Source organism: Rutilus rutilus (genome assembly GCF_951802725.1).
Source record: "Rutilus rutilus genome assembly, chromosome: 1".
NCBI classification, from domain to species: Eukaryota; Metazoa; Chordata; class Actinopteri; order Cypriniformes; family Leuciscidae; genus Rutilus; species Rutilus rutilus.
In genome coordinates this window covers 17,213,951-17,228,023 of record NC_140209.1, presented here as the reverse complement: position 1 = coordinate 17,228,023, position 14,073 = coordinate 17,213,951, and the positions used below count along the sequence as shown (strand labels likewise).

The 14,073-nt window shown below is 40.3% G+C and overlaps 2 protein-coding genes across 2 annotated transcripts in view; one reads left to right on the top strand and one right to left on the bottom strand.

The window, feature by feature from the left end:
- The window catches only part of LOC311291374 (uncharacterized protein), a 668,579-nt gene that overhangs the window by 239,168 nt on the left and 415,338 nt on the right, over positions 1-14,073 (top strand). The gene's annotated exons all lie outside the window — the stretch shown is intronic.
- LOC311291416 (uncharacterized protein) overlaps positions 1-14,073 on the bottom strand; it is a 57,828-nt gene that overhangs the window by 8,564 nt on the left and 35,191 nt on the right. The window contains exons 3-4 of the mRNA XM_084410452.1: positions 3,428-3,784; positions 2,848-2,937 (exon numbers count right to left, since the gene is read on the bottom strand). Coding sequence (XP_084266578.1) covers positions 2,848-2,937; positions 3,428-3,784 — 447 coding nt within the window. The remainder of the gene's footprint in view (positions 1-2,847; positions 2,938-3,427; positions 3,785-14,073) is intronic.

The following is a 14,073-nucleotide window of genomic DNA, read 5'->3' as shown; positions in this document are numbered from 1 at the left end:
TGAAGAATTTTCTGAGCCTGATGAAGTCGGTATAAATATGTGTTTAATACTACAAAATATGCCCGATGTTACAGTTACTGCACTTGCCGCCCAGAACAAAAGAGAACATCCCAATCGAGTAAAGGGATTTGTGGAAACTGAAATGGAAGCACACATCTTACCTAATTCAGACTAAAACACATCTATTTAGCCTCACATTACTGACTTTATTTGTAGGTCATACTGTTTTAATACCCTGTATTTTCTTTCTCATTTTTAGGAAAAGCACTTAATTACCATTGTTTATTTCTATACCAAATGTCATACACTTGCAATGAAGCTAAAAATATAAACAACTACATCATTATGTTGATTTCCTATATTTTTTACAATAAAACTTTCGACAAACATGTCTTCTAATATCCTCAGTTGTTGTGTATACCGAGCTGCATCGAACACATTTGTAAATTACTTTCCTTGAACCCATTGTGCGAGTTCACTTTAATACCACGTGCTTTATATACATGTTGCTGCTGATTGGACTGCAGTTCTGACACACCCACCAAACAAGAGAAAGCGTATCTCAAACCCCGTTGCACACCGGTGCACGCCGTTTCCAGGAAACATGACGTTCAACCCGGAAACCGTAGCAAAACGTTGCGCACTGTTTTGAACTTGAACATGCCCCTGGTGTACGCAATACCTGCCCTTGATAAATGCCGCGGCTGAAAACGATCGTCATTAGAATAACACGCCCCTATATATTCAAGTCTCCGCTCCCCCCACGCCCTCATTTTACGCCATGGACACACGGAAGACGGCAAAGAAGAGAAACTTGGATGAGCAAATGACCTATCACAATGCATTATTTTACAGCACGTGTTTTGAAACAATTAGCATTTAATTTCGTATCACGTCACATGTATTGGGGTGTACAATAGTGATGATGATGTGATGTGGAGTACCATTCATTCACATTAATAATTGCATGACAATTTGTAATATTATTATTATTATTATGATTTTTATTATTAATGACGCTTATTGTTATTTAGAAGAAGAATGTCGTTGTTATTATTATTATTTGTATTATTATTATTTAAAAGAAGAAGAATGTCATTTTTATTATTTTGTCAGTCTGAATTATTTTTTGGTCATTGAAAGCCTTTCATTACTGAACCCAGTCCGTGCGCACCTGCCGGGCCTAACTCTGAAACGTCAGGTAAAGCGCACAGGCTCGCAACTTAAGGAATACATATGCCTACAATTCAAATGCTTTGGTAAAGTCACACAAATTAAACATTGAAGTCCATGTTGCACAAAAATAAACACTGAGGTTTATAATTACTATATTGTTGTTGTTTTTTACAGTGGGTCATAATATATCATCTTTTAGTTTGTCAGTGCGTTTTGTGGTGTTAGGAATTGTTTTTCTGCGCATTTCCGCACTAACTCAAAACGTGCGTACATGTACACCACCTCCTGAGCTGGCGTAGGATTTGAACGTGCCGTACGCCAACGTCCATATTGATAAATCTCAATTAGGCTCCATTAGGGCTCCTCCCCTAACCGCATGTGATCTCACTCCAAGCTTTTGATAAAACTTGAGAACACACACACACTCAACTTTAAACTCACACACGAGCAGATCTGTTTCCTCGCTAGAGAAGCGTTCAGTGTTTACGCTTACAAATTCTGTCATGTTAATAGCGAATCCACAACTGGCTTTTAAAGGGAGATGAGACTCTGATTGGTTTATTTCACGTTACGCCCAAAACACACCCATTACTCATTAAGAGAATAGACAAAACACACCCATTACTCATTAAGAGAATAGAGACGACACACACCCATTACTCATTAAGAGAATAGACAAAACACACCCATTACTCATTAAGAGAATAGAGACAAAACACACCCATTACTCATTATGAGAATAGAGACAAAACACACCCATTACTCATTATGAGAATAGACAAAACACACCCATTACTCATTAAGAGAATAGAGACAAAACACACCCATTACTCATTATGAGAATAGAGACGACACACACCCATTACTCATTAAGAGAATAGACGACACACACCCATTACTCATTAAGAGAATAGAGATGACACACACCCATTACTCATTAAGAGAATAGAGACAAAACACACCCATTACTCATTATGAGAATAGAGACAAAACACACCCATTACTCATTAAGAGAATAGACAAAACACACCCATTACTCATTAAGAGAATAGAGACGACACACACCCATTACTCATTAAGAGAATAGAGACAAAACACACCCATTACTCATTAAGAGAATAGAGACAAAACACACCCATTACTCATTATGAGAATAGAGACAAAACACACCCATTACTCATTATGAGAATAGAGACAAAACACACCCATTACTCATTAAGAGAATAGAGACGACACACACCCATTACTCATTAAGAGAATAGACAAAACACACCCATTACTCATTAAGAGAATAGAGACGACACACACCCATTACTCATTAAGAGAATAGACAAAACACACCCATTACTCATTAAGAGAATAACAACACTTTTAGATCATGCGCTGGCACACAGATCATTTTTCTTTTACAAAAATAAATCCTCACTATGATTTTATTCATTTATCCTGGGATGGCGTGAGACTAGCTGTATAATATTTATAATTATTTTGCATCAGACAACAGAAAGTACAAATCATATGTTTCAAAATGTCATAAACTCACTGACAAATCTGACTAAAGAGCTTTTTTTGATGATAATATGTGTGATGATAAAGCAGTCTGTGAGAGCCAGTGCAAACCACTGAAGCGAGAGACTGATGATGTGTGACAGTGATCATGTGATCATGAACCTTGTGTAGAAGCTGCTGCTGTAGTTCGGCTTGATGTCTTCTCAGAGTTTGAGCTTCTGACTGGAGTCAGTGTTGTTGAAGCGACTGGAGCTGCAGAAGATGAATGTTCAGACGCATCAGGACATTAACATCATATTTTCATATTGATCATGACATGCAGTTTGTGTTCAATCATCACAGCTTACAGTGGCAGTAGTTGAGAAGAGAGATGTTACTGTATCATTTATTCCTGGTTTATATGAGAGTGAAACACAGTGAGCTGCTTCCCATAAACCTTCAGCTTTCCTGAATCAATGACATTATTAAGCCTTAGAATTCCTCAAACTGCATACAAATCCTTATAATTCCCAATCTACATTCATACATGGGTCATTCATGAAATATTGCATAAATCAGAAGAGTCTATGTTAGCCTAGTATGACCCATAGGAGGTCAATATTGGGAATTATAAGGATTTTTATGCAGTTTATGACTTTGACCACTAATATTTTACAATTGCCAAACGTATGAAGCCATCAGAAAGAGTAGAGCCAGTGTGTGAAAGTTTTTACAAATCTGTCTGAAAAGAGTGTTTTCTCACCTGAATACTTGACAGTGTATCTGACTGAGGTCTTGACTTCATTTATGTGAGTAAGCTGACATCTCCACTCTCTGTTGTTATCTTCATTCAGGAGTGTTGTAGTCAGAGTGATGATACAGTGATATTGATCTGATGATGATAATATCTGATATCTGGAGTCTGTCTTCAGATCAACACCAGCCTGATTCACCCACAACAGCTCAACTCCCTCAGAACGAACCAGATCATCACAGGAGAATCCAGTATCTGAATACAACTGACAGGAGAGAGTCACAGAGCGGCCTGGACTGATCTCAGTCTGTGAGGATGATGAAGATGATGATGATGATGATGATGATGATGATGGAGACACTGAAACTGAACACAAGACACAAATCACAGACTCTTCAATCATCATCTGAGTTTAAAGGGAGAATCTGCCCTTTTTAAATTGACCACATAATCATAAACTTACCATGAAGAACATGCAGATAAACATCAGCATCAGGTCCTTGTTGTTGGTCTTTTCCATTCACATTTATCCATTGTTGGCAGCTGTATAATCCATAATCTTCTTCTGTGACGTTCTTGATGTTCAGAGAGCAGTCAGACTCCAGACTCAGTCTCTCATGTTTCTCTGTGTCTTTATTATTTATCCCTTTATTAATCAGTCCAACTACTGCTGAATGAGTGAATCTGTTGTAGGCCCATGTAGTTGATTTGCAGTCAGAAAGAGCATTATTACAGGACAGACGAGCATTTCCACCAGAACTGATGAACACATGATCATCCACTCCACTGATACCTGAAACACAGTATATCTCAGTGATCATTATGATATTAATAAATGAAAATAATAAACCATACCAGCATAAAAAGCAGAAGATTCAAATCATACAGTCTTTTTCCGGTGTTTGATAATTAATGCATTCATAAACATTTATGGATAAACCAAATCAAACGCCTCTTTAAGAAGGAATAAGAAATACTCTGACTTTGAAACAAATGTAAATAATGTAATATCATCATATCTTGAACTCTTGATTTCAGCTTTGTCATAAACATTACTGGACGGCACAGGATTAGTTGATCCTCCTCTTCAACCGTAGAAAATACACTAATAACTGACCTTAAAAGCTCTTTATCTGTTCTGTGTTTCTCTCTTTCCTTCAAACTCACCCTACTGTGACTTATGCACAGCTAAATACAAAATAACAATTCAAAACCCACAAAGAATATTTGTGGAACAGTTCCCAAAGGAAGGAGCAAAACTCAGGGAAGGTTTGCTGGGATCAGTAGTTCACTCTCCATCCAGACACAGTCGTGATGATACTGTACTTCTGTTCTCTGACCACACAACATCACTGAGCTGAGCTGAACACTCGTTGTGTGTTTGATAGTAAGTTTATGATCAATCATGAGCTGAGTTTGGGAAGTAGTTAACAGTGAATTTGATCATGATTAGGGCCCTCTCAAGTAAAAGTCATGACAAAATAATGCATTAACAAATCATTTAATACTAATTAATAATACAAATATTATATATATATTTTTTTTGGTTTACTTCTCATCTATGAATTAATGCTATGGTTTGGGAGATTTGAAGTACTTTTGTACCTATTTACTGCAAAATACCTCAGCTACACCATTAGCATGCATATGAAATATTACCTTTTTATGAAAAAAAAACAAAAAAAAACACATTAATGATGATCGAAATGAAATATGAGTTGTTTCTGGATATTGATCTCGGTGTGAGATGCATAATTCTTCATCTGCTGGTTAGAATTTTTTTTGCAGATAATATAGTTTTGCCAAAAAGTGTAATTACCGTACACTTCCAGCAGAGGCGCCATAGAGATCCATTCATTTTTTGGATGTGACTGACTGCTCTTATAACAGCTTTTGTCATGAATATATATATTTAAACTTTTTAAAATACATTAAATCAGTGTTTTTTTGTTGTTATTTGAGGTCTTTTGAAGTGTCTTGTTTTTGCAATAATGCCACATAAATTTGCAGTAATGACACTAAAAGAAAAGACTTGAATGCAGTTACTTTTTTTTTTTTTTCAATAATCCAAAATATATAAAATCATTAACTTTAGAATAAGAAAAACATTTTTAGTACATAAAAGTAAATAGAGCCTGACATCAAACAGATGTTTAGACGTCAAGCCAGTTTTCATTTTCAACCAATATTTGACGTCTGAGCGATGTTGGAGTCCATGTCCAATAACATTTCTATCTGGGATGAGCTCATATTGTGATCATAGTATGAGCACACAGTGAGTGCTGTGAGGTTACACTTTTAGCTAGGGCTGTAGTAGGCTACTCGAGTCCGGTCTTTCTATGGTCTCGGACTCGCTGGCTTTCGGACTCTGACTTGTCTCGGTCTCGGCCACTGCTGGTCTTGCCAAATATGACTTTTGGTCTCGACCGAGTCCAGGTGTCTTTATTATGTTCCCAGTAAGCACACATAGCCTACTGTTACGACCACTTGGCTCATACAGTGATCGCAACATGAAAGGGGAGACCACACTGATCGCAACATTTAACAGAGAGTGTTTATTTAACAAAATAGAAAGGTATCAGTAAATGTAATGGTTAACCAAAAGTGTAGTGTTCATCAGTAGAATGAAACGGGTGAGGAGAGGAGGTGAGGACGACGAGCGAGGCGGCCACCAGCCGCACAGACCGACGGCTCGAAGAGGAAAAGGAGAGCGGCGAGCTCCTGGAAGGCCTCTTTTAACAGGTCATCAATTAACCTTCACGGCCAGCCTACAGCTCCACCTGTTGGACTAAGACAGACAGACAGACGGCAACCATAAAACACAGACAACAACAAGCTGCCCAGCAGCACGGCAAAGCCGGTCATGACATCACTCCCCCCTTGATGACAGAGACCCATCTTAATGGGACTCTGAAAAAACCATCAAGCTCCCACAATAGCCATAACCACATTATACAAAATCAAAAATAAATAAACCAATTTAACTAACACTCACACACAGGAAAGACTAATTCATTCATACCACCTTCACCAAGTGCACCTCATTCCTAACAGGACAACTGGACCAACAGTGACCATTCTCACTCACACCACCTTTACCACATTCTGCAACCAGCAAATCCCGGTACCATGGACAGCTATTTAAGGCAAGCAGAACAGACACAGATTGAGCGGGGAAAAACAGACACCATTAAACTGACTCATCCGGGGCGCGAGAGAGTGCATCAGCTAACACATTCTCCACGCCGCGGATGTGCCGAATAACTAAACGAAAAGGTTGTAAAAATAGTGCCCAACGTAAGAGGCGTTGGTTGGTGGAATTCTTTAATGACTGGAGGAAAGTGAGGGGATTATGGTCCGAGTAAACCACAATTGGATGCAAACCCCCACCCACATAAACCTCGAAGTGTTGGAGTGCCCAAATTAACGCCAAAGCCTCCTTCTCGATTACGGAGTAATTAAACTGGTGCTTGTTGAATTTACGCGAAAAATAACAAACAGGTTTGTCAACCCCATTTTCATCGCTCTGCAAAAGAACGGCACCCGCCCCAACCTGACTCGCGTCAACCTGTAGCTGGAATGGTTGATCCAATTCGGGCGCAGCCAAAACCGGCGCCGAACTCAATAACAGCTTGGCATTTTGAAATGCCTGATGACACTCGGCCGACCAAACAAACTTAGCTGTGCCCTTCAATAAATTGGTCAGCGGAGAAACTACCGTGGAAAAGTTGCAACAAAAACCACGGTAATAACCGATCATGCCCAGAAAGCGCATCAATTCCTTCTTTGTGGCCGGCGGGGGAAAATTCTCTATGGCCACGACCTTCGCATTTACTGGCCGCACCTTACCTTGGCCCACCACCTTACCTAAATAAACGACAGTGGCCTGGGCAAACTCACATTTAGCAAGATTTACAGTTAGAGTTGCTGCCACCAACCTCTGAAACAGTGCACGAATACGTGCCAGATGGTCACCCCACGTATCGGCGTAACAGACCACGTCGTCTAAATAAACGGCACATCCCTCCAACCCAGCAACTACCCTATTCATGAGACGCTGAAAGGTTGAGGGGGCGTTCCGAAGGCCAAAACTCATCCTAGAATAAGAGTACAACCCAGAAGATGTAACAAATGCAGACACTTCCTGCGCTCTCGGTGTTAATGGTACCTGGTAATACCCTTTTAACAAATCAAATTTACTAACGTACCGTGCACTCCCAACCTGGTCCACACAATCCTCAATACGAGGTAATGGAAAGGAATCGGGCTTTGTCAATGCATTAACTTTCCTATAATCTGTACAAAACCTATATGTCTGATCTGATTTTTTAACCAACAAACACGGTGATGCCCAGCTGGAATAGGATGGTTTTGCCAGACCGTTATCGAGAAGATATTGAACACTGGCCTCCATACTTACGATCATACCGCCGTTTCATTTTGTCCTGAGCCGCACTCAGATGTTCACTAGCCAACTTCCAAGACAAAAATAACTTACGGCGGAAACCGTTAACATACTCCACCAAACTGGCAGGGGTTTTTGACTGGTCTAATCCAGTGCTCAAAACAGACAAAGATGTTCGTACTTTGTGACCAAAAACTAGGTCATTAGGACAAAACCCTGTACTTTCTTGAACAACTCCACGGGCCGCCAACAAAAGCCATGGTAAAGCCTCTTCCCAATCCTTCTTCATTTCAACGCAATATGCACGTAACAAAGATTTCAAGGTTGCATGAAAACGTTCCAGCGCCCCCTGGCTTTGAGCGTGATAGGCACTGCTCAAATTGTGCCTTACACGTAACAGTCCCAGAGCAGCCGCAAACGTCTTGGAGGTGAAATTCGAACCTCGGTCGCTTTGAATTATCTTCGGGATCCCAAAAACTGAAATAAACTGTGACAAACATTTCATAATGGACCTTGTGGATATTGCCCTTAATGCATATGCAGCCGGATACCGTGTCGCCTGGCACATTACTGTAAACAAATATGTACATCCAGTTTTCGATGGAGTTAAAGGACCTACACAATCAATAATGATGTGTTCAAACGGCGTGCCTACGGACTGAATGGGCTGTAAGGGAGCAGGCTTGATTGTAGTGTTTGGCTTCCCAGCCACTTGACAAACATGACAAGTTCTCACAAACCTCCTTACGTCCCGCTTGATCCGTGGCCAATAAAAATGTTTTAGTATATGATTATAGGTCTTCTTAACACCAAAATGTCCAGACTCTATACCATGTGCTGCTTTCAAAACTAAATCGCGATACTTGTCAGGTACCACGACCTGCATCACCTGATCTGCCACATCAGGATCAACACAAGATGACCACTTTCGGAGCAAGAGACCATTTTGCACCAGATAACCTTTACCTGGGTCAGCTGCAGCTAGAGCAAAAATTTTTTCCAGACTCTGATCTTTTCCTTGAGCTTCAACCAGCTCATCATAAGACAACGGCGCGGGTAATTCTGGAATAAACAAACCAGACACAGACATGTTAGACACATCAGATGGTGAACCTATCTGCGCACGAGCCATTGCACGCGTCACAGCGCAGGCAGTAAAAACCTCTGGAAAATCTTGTAAAAATGTATCTGGCTCCTCCAATGGCAAAGGCGCAACAGTAACCACAGGCGGTGGGGACACTAAACACCCACCCAAATTATTGCCCAAAATGATATCAATGCCATCTACAGGTAAAGAGGGTCTCACAGCAATTATAATCTCACCATTTACAAATCCTGAAAATAACTGAACTCTGTGCAAAGGCACCGGGAAAGACTGAAGGCCTATTCCACGAATTAAAACAAACTTCCCAGTATCTGATACAGGAGAAAATGGCAAAACAGAAGCACAAATAAAACTCTCTGAGGCTCCTGTGTCCCTCAAGATTTTCACTGGGACTCTGTGCGCATCCCCTACCCACGAAACAAAACCGTCACTAATGAATGGCGCATAGTTCGACACATCAGACACCTCTGAAGTTTCACGCTCACCCCTAGACACAGCTCCAAGATTTTCCTCCTCACCAGCGTCAGGCTGAACGACATTTTTAACTTCCAAACTAGAGAACTGATCCACTTCAAACGCAACAGGCCCATCTGAACGCGCAACAGAAAACACGCAACCAACAGCTTTTCCATTTGCAGCTCTACCCTTATTTCGCGCACCCAACACTGGACACTCTCGCTTCCAATGTCCTCTTTCCAAACAATAATTGCACTTCTCACCAACAACCTCATTCTCCCGTGTTTTATTCTTCATTAAATGATCAAATTTAACCCGACCCGATCGATATTCCCTATGGTCATATTCATAACGTGGAAAATACTCACGTACTTTACTTTTGTGCGTCAACACAAAACCGTCGGCGAGAACAGCAGCCTCCGCAACAGTCTCAACTTCATGCTCATTCACATAAATAGCTATTCTCTCAGGCAAGATATTTTTAAACTGTTCCAGAATCAGCAAATCTCGCAGCGCATCAAATGTTTCCACACCCTCAGCGGCAAGCCAACGATTGAAAAAACTACTCAAATCTCTTGCCACTTCGGTATGGGTTTGTCTTTCACCTTTTCTCCAATTTCTGAAACGTTGCCGATAAGCTTCTGGAACGAGTTCATAACATTTTAAGACTGCCTGTTTTACGCTGTTATATTTCTTTCTCTCGGCAGGTGCCAAAGCCACAAACGCCTCCTGCGCGCGACCCACTAATACAGTTTGCAAAAGTACTGTTTTGTCCTCATCATCCCAATCACGATCAGTGGCTATGTTTTCGAATAACGAAAAAAATATATCCGGTTCCCGTTCGTTAAATTTTGGCAGGAACCTTATCATACTAGCTAGATCTGACTTACCGGTAGAATTTCGATCTATTCTCCCCTCAGAAAATAGTCTCAGTCTCGTTCTTTCTACCTCTCGTTCCTGTTCTTCACTTCTAAGTTTTTCTAATTCTAACAAACGGTCTTTCTCTTTTTCGTGCACTTCCAAACGTTTTTGCTCATTTTCCTGCTCTAAACGCTTCTCCAGCATCTCCTGCTCCTTAGTCAATTTAAATTGCTCAAATTCCAATCGCTTTTGCTCCAACTCTAATTTCTTTTTCTCCAATTCTATATCCATCTCTATCCTCAACAGTTGTTTTTGTTGTTCAAAGGTTAAATCGCTGGACTTAAGCTGCATTTTAGGCCTAACGCTAGACTCAGGAATATCAGCCATCTCGTTTATTTGCATTTCTGGACTAGGACTGATTGGGGTTACATCAGGCAAAACCTGCTTCTCTTTTAAGAACTCGCGAATAAAACCCACACATTCCTTCTTCTTAGCAGATTTAAGTACGGCCGGTAACTCGATCGCGTAATACTCGGCCACCTTCAACAATTGTTCCCTAGTTAACCCCACCAACAAACGCTCCGACGGAGCTGCGAAAAACTCCTCCAACATGACCATTAATACTCTTTCCAATCCACAACTAATCCAGCCAAACCGGTTATAAAGTCGATACAGTTCAGGTAACCAGACAGACTAATGCTGGAGCATCCCCCTAACATTTTACCCCCCTTCTATTCTAACCTATCTTCACACCAAAGTCCAAGAACAAGGATCATTTACTCACCCATACCGCTGGAGTCGTACTGTCCCGACAAAGTCACTCCAGCCGGTGCTCCACGGCGGTGCCCTCGTTCAGACCTCAGTGACAGTAAGCTAGACCCACAACGCCGAGGCGCACTAATTGGGGACAAACTTAGCTCCACAAAATTTCCCGTCCAGCCACCCAAACTGCTACCGAACCTTACCGAACGGCTGAAAGAAAGAAAAAAAAAAACGCCCCTTAACTCAACTCTCCCTCCTACACACACACACAAAATCAGCGCGGCTCTCCCAAAACAATCCGCGAGGTTGATAGTAAACTCAACTTCCTTCACTCATTCATAAATCGCCTACATTACATAACGCAACACTACACACGCTAGTAGCCCACTACTAGGAATTAAAGCAGAATAACGTTACGTTACTTATCAAACTTACGAGACTAATCGGACGAGCCCCCATATGTTACGACCACTTGGCTCATACAGTGATCGCAACATGAAAGGGGAGACCACACTGATCGCAACATTTAACAGAGAGTGTTTATTTAACAAAATAGAAAGGTATCAGTAAATGTAATGGTTAACCAAAAGTGTAGTGTTCATCAGTAGAATGAAACGGGTGAGGAGAGGAGGTGAGGACGACGAGCGAGGCGGCCACCAGCCGCACAGACCGACGGCTCGAAGAGGAAAAGGAGAGCGGCGAGCTCCTGGAAGGCCTCTTTTAACAGGTCATCAATTAACCTTCACGGCCAGCCTACAGCTCCACCTGTTGGACTAAGACAGACAGACAGACGGCAACCATAAAACACAGACAACAACAAGCTGCCCAGCAGCACGGCAAAGCCGGTCATGACACTACGTTGCCACGATATTAAAACAAAATATTATTGGAGGGACAGTGAAACACTGGCCACCTAATAACTAGCGATGGGCATTTCGGCTCTTTTTCGAGTAAAAAAATAAATGTTTAAATAAACTAACGGAAAGTCCACCGCTAGTGCAACGTGTATATTCACATTTTTAATTGTCCATAACAACCCGAAAACTTGCCTGCTTGCCTAACACATCTAATTAATGGGCAAAGTTTTCCGTCTTTTTATTTTTATTTTATGTGGATGTTATTGAGCTTGTAGAAGTTTAGCTCTTGCGTTCTTCTGAACATCTCGCTGAATGACATCTGAACATTGCCCGATGTAATTTCTGAGTCATATCACTCCATAATCTGCCTCTCTTTTAAATGCCTATTCCACGAGTGGTAGGCTCCAATGACTGGCTGTTTTAAAATATAGCTAATATCGAAACAAAATAACCCAGCAGTCTCATCTACGAGACGTTTAGGCCTCCTCCAATAGCACTGACAGCTCGGCTCATAGCTTGCTGGTTTGCTTAGTGGCAAACTTTTTTCATTTGATTGGTTCAACCGACGCCCGAATTTAATTAAAATATTATTTTTTGTCACGTCATCCGCCGATCCGCGGTTTATCCGCATCTCTAGTGTGTGTGTGTGTGTGTGTGTGTGTGTGTGTGTGTGAGTTGGCTCGGCCCTCCCTCATGCAGTTTAATTGGTTGACATTGCGTGTATGATTGACAGGAACAGAATGTGAGGCTGATCAGACAGTTAAAACGAATGTGTATGTGCCTTTAGGCCTATATCATTATTTTTTGTTGTTCTTTGAATTAATCAATTATTTTAAATAAAATTAAAATCATTCATTATTTCATTATTACATAATGATTTAATTTCTATAGGCTATATTTTTAGCAGACTTTTTTTTCCTGTCTTGGACTCGAACCTCTTTGGACTTGGTCTTGACTTGGACTCGACAAAGGTGGTCTTGACTACAGCCCTACTTTTAGCTCACTGTGACATTGATGATCATATGGAGAGATCACTGTGAGACATGTTGACTGGGTGAGAGCACCCAATTATAATTAATTAACTGTTAACTACTTACCAAATTCTGCTTACTTAATTTATTTTAAACTTATTGTCAAATGCACATGATGTTCTAACACAAGTATTCAGCCCAGTTCAGTTGTTGTGTGACTTTTCCAGAAGTCAGAGAACGGAGGTGCAGTCAGGGTACTTCTTATTCCTTCTTAAAGCGGCGTTTGATTTGGTTTATCCATAAATGTTAATGAATGCATTAACTATCAAACATGTACTAACATGTAGTTAAGGCTGTAGTCATTGGTTCATGATTAGTTCATGCTTTCAATTATCATTAGTTCATGTTGAATTAAGTATTAATCCAGGTATTAGTACATGATTATTCATATACCCTTATTGTAAAGTGTGACCGTTTTTTCCTCACTTAAAGCAAACAACACACTCTCACACACTGATGAATTGTCACACCTTTAGTACAGTGGGGGAAGTTCGAATTATCTGATTGGTCAGTTTAAACATCTCACAGTTGGGTTAAAGTCACATGGTCAGGAAAGGATAAAAAAGATTGAAACTGTTGCTCTGTCTTTTTTATGCTCTGGCTCTCTTTCTTTACTTCCTCTTTTCTTTGTCTCTTACTCTCCCTCTCTCTCCCTCTCTCTCTCTCTAGCTCTCAGGAAACATTTACATGCTGAGTAAGATTAATGGTATAAGTTATCATCATCTCATACGTATCTATTTTGTAACTATTTTAAGTAAGGGATAATGTATAGCGAATCAGCCTGAAGGGGTTGTATTTGCTATAACAACCACCTCACTAGACATTATCCCGCTTATTACATGGCTGCCTAACAAATAAATCAATAATTTGACTCAAAATATTGATTTAAAAAGGAGTTTATTGATTTAAAAACGATTAAATTGCCAGAGTGAACAGAACTGCATCCATAGCAACGCTCTGTTTTTCATGGCAACGCATTCTACATTGGAATTCAACCAAGCCATGTAATAAGTATAACTATAAACATATTTTGTCATTAAACCTTTTCAATTACAAATAATGTGTTAAATAGTTTTTATTTGGTATTGACTTTGAAGTGCTACAAATTGCAATACAATATCATCACTCTCTATAGCAACGCTCTCCCACATATTAATCTATTGTAACTGCGCTTATTT